Below are 7,009 nucleotides of genomic sequence, written 5' to 3'. Positions count from 1 at the left end.
CCCCCCCCCCCCCCCCCCCAAACAGCATTAGCTTCTGGCTGAGACCCCTCGCGCAAAACCACAAACAATGCTACAAAACATGTAAAGAAACATCAACTTTTAGAATGTTTTAACTTATTCACTATATTCAATTAATTATTACAGCTGCTGAGCATAAAGATGTTATTAACTAACATGTTTTAAACACTGTATTATATTCCCACTCCAGTGGCACTGAAGTTTCGAAGTTTTTAAACACTCGTTTGCGAGGGGCTCCAGACAGAGGACACATTTTGGGCAATCATGGCCATTTTTCTGTATGACTAAAGCCATACTTAATGTATGCTTCAGCTGGCCATGAGTTTTTTTTTTGTTTTTGTTTTTTTGCAGCAGCAGCAGTTTCCACCACAGCAGGGCTGCTGGTCGGTTCCTTCTATGATTTTAGAAACTTCTTCATTTCATCCTTGCTATGCTAGCTTGCAAAGTAAAGCAGCTTGATATATTTGACTGGCAGCCAATCAGAAAGATGAGCATGGTGAAAAATATTTCAATATATTATTATAAAATATATTTTAAAATAATTATTGAAAAATAGATTTGATTTTATTACAGTAATTTAAAACATTTAAAATTTTAATAAAAAAAAAAAAAAAAAAGCTTTTTCTTTTAATCTTCCTTTCGCCAGCTTTATGAGGCTTCCCTAGCGCCCCCTGGTGGCCCACCAGGGGTCCTCGGCCCGCACTTTGAAAAACACTGGCGTACACACCACCACTCTGTTTGTGTTGGGGTGTTTTGTCCTTAGGGTGGACCAGCCTCTGTCTGAGGGTCCTGTTGGGCTTGAAATGTACTGGGATGTTGTGCTTGGAGAAAATCTTTCTGAGTTTCTCTGCATACAATGTAATTATGACAGAAAATGGAGGATGTACCTGCATTTACCTTCGTACAGATGAGCATGTGGTACTTCCTGTTTATCACTGTTGTATTCAGCTGATCATGAGGTCGGTCATCAGCCTTTAACCATCTTTTACAATTTTCTAGACTCAGTTTAGGTTTTGGAAATGAATCAACTGTATTCCACCCTCTAAACACTCAGAGTAACACTGACTGAATTACGTTCTCCACTGACAACATTTAACCATTTTCTTGATGATTTTTTTTACAAAATCCCTCTGACTACAAAGAGTTCAAAATGCAAAACCCAGACAATGTTGTCAGAGGAAAAGGGGGTAGATCTCCTGCAGGTAAGGGGCATTTACCTACAGGACAAATTGAGATCACTGATTGGTCAGTTGTTGACGAGTCTGCTGGATTGATTGACAGGTGGCATCAAGGATCTGACTCATGCAACAAAATCATAGATTTTTCTGGCCCGTTTAAAAGCGTCATCATTTATTCTAGTTTTATTTCAAATTTGTTCATTATTTTGATGAATCTAAGATTTGAGAATTGAGCTTCTTTACAAAACCCTAATGATGTTTCTGTATTTTTCAGGGGTGCTGAGTTAAAATTTAGGGGTGCGCCCTCCCCCCCCCCCCCAAAAAAAAAATTTTTGCACCTCCAAAAAGAGGCTAAAATAGTCATTGTTCTCATGTTAGTCCTTCTCTCTGATGTTTCTTTAGATTCCTGGATTTAATATGGGACATTCTGGACATTTGTTTCTTGTTTTTTATTATGTGGAATAGTTCAGTGATTTTTCTCACACCTTTGTTGACGTTTGAGATTCGTGAGGACCATTCATTGATTCAACCTTTATTTATACAGACCGGTCTCATTGAGCCACAATAACTCATTCACAAGAGGGACCTGTTCCAGACCGAACATATAAAGGGAACAGAACATATATTTGTTGTTTACAGATGTTGATCAGTCTACTTGGACTTGGCGAGTTTCTCGGTCTTGTTGGGCAGCAGCACCACCTGGATGTTGGGCAGAACTCCTCCCTGCACGATGGTCACTCCTCCCAGCAGCTTGTTCAGCTCCTCGTCGTTGCAGACAGCCAGCTACAGGTGTCGGGGGATGATCCTGGTCTTCTTATTGTCACGAGCAGTGTTTCCCGCCAGATCCAGAATCTCAGCTGTCAGGTACTCGAGCACCGCTGCCAGATAGACTGGAGCTCCTGCACCGACGTGCTCTGTGTAGTTTTCTTTCCTGAGCAGCCTGTGGACATGACCGACAGAACTGGAAACCAGCACGAGAGGAGCGGGTCTTGGACTTAGCTCTGGCTTTGCCGCCTTTTTTTCCCACATCCAGACATTTTAGTAAAGTTCTTCAGTCAATGTTCAAAGAAAGAAACAAGCCATCAAAGACTCAGGGCAGACATGAGTCAGTAAAGTTCTTCCTGTTCCCAAAACAAACGTTGTTTATCTGAATTTGGCTCCCCGGCTGGTCTTGACAGGCCACCTTATGTCAGTTCGCCTGGAGGCTGTGTAAATCTCGACGCTCTGCCCCTCCCCTCCCACCAAGGAAGTCTGTGGACCTATCAGAGGGACCCGGCTGAATAAACATTGCGTCATTATTTCAGGACTCTTGGATTCTCTCTGGAGCTGTCCTAGGTTGACCTCGGGACGAGAGTGTTTACGGATCTCACCAGAGGGAACTGACTGATTGTCCCATTCTTATCAGAACTCCTACAGTGCCTCTGGAGTGTCTTTGGACACGAGCACCACTCTTGTCGTCTCGCCTGCGAAATGTCTGCATCACTATGTGCCTATGTGCAGGGTGTTTTTTTCAATCTCCTCGGCCAAGGAGTGAGAGTTTGATAGGAATTGTTTTGCCTCCAAATCCTATACATGTGTCACTTTCATTACTTTTTGTCTGTCTAAACACGTCTCACTTGTAAATGAGTCTTTGAGGCTCAATGTGTATCTGTGTAAAGGTTGAATGAACAAACTGGGAATACTCCAGCTTTTCTCCTCAAAACCTCTGCCTTTTTGTTAATACTACTAGTACAATCCAACTTTGTCTTGATCAAACTTTTTTTTTTACCTTTAATCGTTTTAGCTGTCAACCTTCTTTGAGTTGTGTTGACAGCCTGAAAAGCAGGAATAGATGTCTGCGTATAATGTGAAGGTAATGAGACAAAACATCAAAGATCTCAGGTTCAACGTGTCTGCAGTAAAGTACAAAGTCAAAGTAAAAACCAGAGTCACTGCTTTGATGTTGCTTTGATCCTGTCCTGAACTGACAAATACAGTGTTAGCCTGATTTCTTCTTATTTAGTCTGTTACAAGATGAGGCATTTTTTCATTGCATATGTGTACTGATTTATTTATTTATTTATTTATTTAAGGAAAGCTCACTGATGCCTTTTCCTCCCTGGCAAAGAAAGGCAACTTCAGAGCTTTGAGCCGAAAACTCAACCTGGTAAATGGTTATTTATCTACTTCTCTCCAAAAAGTACTTCAAAGGTGTCAAAGAAACATTTGCTAAGGTTCTTAAACTCTACCACACACAAAAATATTAATTTGATCAAATATGTCTTTTTGTAAAGGTGCCTAAGTCCGATGAAGAATACGACCTGCGTGTTCCTCGAGACATGGCTTACATCTTCAGCGGAGCTTACGTCCCTCTGAGCTGCAGACTCGTCGAGCAGGTGAGGACGTGAGCTGGACTCATTCCAGTGGATGGGAGGGATTACCTGAGTCTCATTTACTGTGACCTAACTGAACATCGTTGGATTAGTTACCTGGATTATTGAGCATGAACCTTGACACATTTACTGTGTTTCTGTTTTATTTCTACAGGTGCTGGAGCGAGATGGTTGGACTGGGCTCGAAGAAATAACCAGGCTGCTAAATGGGCATGAATTTTCTGTTACAGGTTAGATCCCCATTAAATCATCTACAGCAAAGATGTCCAGTCCAGTACCTCATGTACAAAGACTTGTGTGGATTTCCTACTGCAACATGACGTATGCTTAAATAGAGAAAACAGTACAAATAAATCCAGATGTATGAAACCGTGCATACGCATGAATCCAAGCACACTTCCTGTGTACATCCCAGTCAACGTGGATTTGAGTGCATGAGGGAATACTTGACTCCTCCCTGGACACGCCTTCATTTAAATATGCAAATAGATTAAAATTTGCCCTGCACCTGAGGAATCTCCTCAGAATCAAATGTCTACACGCAGGAAAAAGAAGAACTTACAGAGCGTGAGTTGGAGATGTTTTTAAATGAGGTTGCGGCTCGTGAAAACTCTGTTTGGAACGCTCTCCTCTGGTTTTAGCTCCAAGCACAAGAGGAGTGAGTGGAACGATGAGTGAAGCTGTAAATACTGTGGGGTCAGAGCAGCGCTCACCTGCACAAATTATTAAAAATAGTCGGACATATGAGGACGATTAAATGACTTTAGTCACCAAGAAGCCCCCCATCCTGCACCGTGCCAGCCTGTAGTCTGTTCCAACCATGCTGTTCATCAGAATGAGTGAATCGTGTTGAACCAGGCCACCTCTCCACCATGTTGGTTAGTTATTTTTGTGCTTCACATATAATTTACACATTGATTGAATGAAAATGCTTCTTATTAATATAAACATATTCATAACAAATTGTGTGCAGTCCATAGTTCCGATTACATTAGGAAAACTGTCGCTGCAAACTGTTTTAATGTTGGCCTGTTCAGATGCATTGTGGGTAAATTGATATTCCTGGTTGATAATTCCATCCTACACCGCTGGCATGGCTCAGCTCATGGTGGACTGTCTGGCTCAGTTCTGATCGGTCTGCCAGCTCTCTCTGTTGTTAGGAACCCCAGTGTGGTCAGCAGCTGTATGTGCACGGGCAGCGCACGGCTCCTCGTTGTGTCGTGCTCCAAGACCAACGGTAGCTCCAAGCACAGTTCCAAAAGGATTGACCTTGGAAGTTGAAAGCAGCTGATGATCCAGTCGTCATCGTGGTCCAGAGAATCCTCTGTCTCTAAATACACACTCTTTGTGTATTCACCATTTGTTATTTCATCTGATAAGACTAAAACTGTTGTTGTTAAAGATATTTTCTGCACCACTTTGGGCAGTTTTTATATCCACTTATCTGATTTCATAAATGTGGATGTATTAATTGTTCATCATGTGTGTCTGGTGTGTACAATAATTTTCACATCATTACCATCCAACATTTTTCAGTCAGGTCATCTGGACAGTTTCTTTTTTTTTTGTGCTGAAACGTTTCGCCTTTGGTCCGGAAGGCTTCATCAGTCAAGGAAACACAACAAAACTGATTCTTCCCCCAACAGCTTACTCCAAAGTGGAACAAACCAGTTCTGCTTGTGATAAGATTGTCTCTTTGGTACGCCCCCTCCTCTATTGCTGGCCCTCTTCCTTGTTGACCGTCTTGTCAAACTGGTTAAAAACAACAAAGACCATGCTCAATAATCCAGGTATACAATCCAACATTTTTCATTCAGGTCATCTGGACAGTTTCTATTTTTTTGTGCTGCAACGTTTCGCCTTCGATCCGGAAGGCTTCGTTGGCAATGGAACGGCAGAACTGGTTTGTTCCACTTTGGAGTAAGCTGTTGGGGGAAGAATCAGTTTTGTTGTGTGTTTCCTTGACTGATGAAGCCTTCCGGATCGAAGGCGAAACGTTTCAGCACAAAAATAAATAAATAAACTGTCCAGATCAGATGACCTGACTGAAAAATGTTGCGGATTGTATACCTGGATTATTGAGCATGGACTTTGTTGTTCACATCATTACCAGTTTCCCAGAATCACCTCTAAGTGTCATCGATGGACCAGCAACCATAGAAGTGTGCTACACAAGCCATGAAGGTGTATAAATGTTTCCATAGTAGTTTCATTCTTGATACATCTGAAGTGTTACGTGGACGTATGCCACATTTTTGTGCGTACACACTCTTTGTACTTGAGGCCCCTGGTCCTGGAGGGCCACTGTCCTGCATGTTTACATGTTTCTCTGCTCCAACACAGATGATTTGAAAAGGTGGCTGATTAACAGGCTGCTGCAGAACATCAAGAGGTGATTCTACTATTGAATCAGATGAGATGGAGCAGGGAAACAAGCCAAACATGCAGAATAGTGCCCCTTCAGGACCTAGACTGGACATTCCTGATCTACAGTACTGAAGAAGTTATAGTTTATTATCGATTGATTGATTCATGCCAACATATCCCATACTAATCTGTTCTGAACTGACAAGCACTAAATGTTTTTCTTCATGATATCAGGCAGCAATGGAGCTGATCTGAAGCAGAAGAACAATGCTCAGCGCATCGTTCTGGTCATGTTCCTCGGTGGATGCACCTTTTCCGAGATCTCAGCCCTGCGGTTCCTCGGCAGGGAGAAAGGTAAGCGTGTTATTCTAGGCTTTATTTCTTGTGTTGGCTGAAGCTCAGTTTCAGCTTTAAGTTCCTGAGTGTAAATAACAAAAGACTAACCTGATCCATAAGGTAAACATTTATTATTTTTGTTCTTATTTGATCCAGTCTTTACTGTAATGAGACGAGGTTCTTGTAGAGACCTAATTACCTGCAATAAACTGGAGTGCAGGCCAAATAATTAACATAAGATAATAAAAAGCCACAACCTAACGCTTTAGTTTATTTTGGGATATTATTGTTGGCTAAAGTAGTCAAATCAAACCATTATACTGTACTTGTAATTTATGTAATGGATATTTTAAATGTAATGTGTAATGTTGTGTTAGAACACTCAAATGAGATGATCTAATTTTTGTTGTCTTTTTCCAGGTTATAAATTTATTGTTGTAACAACAGCGATTACAAACAGTTCCAGACTGATGGAAGCTCTGCTGGACTAAAAGTGAAGCCTGCCATTAAATACGGCAGCTGGCAGTGGCCCTTCAGCACAGAATGGACGCTTTTATTCCTTCTCCGACAAAACTGAAATGTAAAAAAGTGAATAAATGTCTTTTTAAAACGACTGTTCTCGTGTTTTTTCTATGAGTTCATCAGTCTGAAATTAAACACAACTCGCCACACCCCTCAATGTCATTGTGTTTGTTTTGCTCACGAACGTTGGTTGGGGCGTTTCGGGCGGGCGGCTCT

The 7,009-nt window shown here is 41.6% G+C and overlaps 1 protein-coding gene and 1 pseudogene across 1 annotated transcript in view; one reads left to right on the top strand and one right to left on the bottom strand.

The window, feature by feature from the left end:
- The window catches only part of vps33b (VPS33B late endosome and lysosome associated), a gene marked incomplete in the record, with an annotated part of 45,510 nt that extends 38,726 nt beyond the window's left edge, over positions 1-6,784 (top strand). The window contains 5 exon segments of the mRNA XM_037692196.1: positions 3,269-3,342; positions 3,470-3,571; positions 3,723-3,798; positions 6,170-6,289; positions 6,692-6,784. Coding sequence (XP_037548124.1) covers positions 3,269-3,342; positions 3,470-3,571; positions 3,723-3,798; positions 6,170-6,289; positions 6,692-6,762 — 443 coding nt within the window.
- Positions 1,848-2,484, bottom strand: LOC119425094 (annotated as a pseudogene).
- Positions 6,785-7,009: the final 225 nt, after the last annotated feature.

The sequence above is a fragment of the Nematolebias whitei genome, chromosome 2 (genome assembly GCF_014905685.2).
Source record: "Nematolebias whitei isolate Nwh7 chromosome 2, NemWhi1, whole genome shotgun sequence".
In the NCBI taxonomy this organism is placed as follows: Eukaryota; Metazoa; Chordata; class Actinopteri; order Cyprinodontiformes; family Rivulidae; genus Nematolebias; species Nematolebias whitei.
The sequence above is the reverse complement of the archived record's forward strand: the minus strand, read 5'-3'. Positions and strand labels throughout refer to the sequence as shown.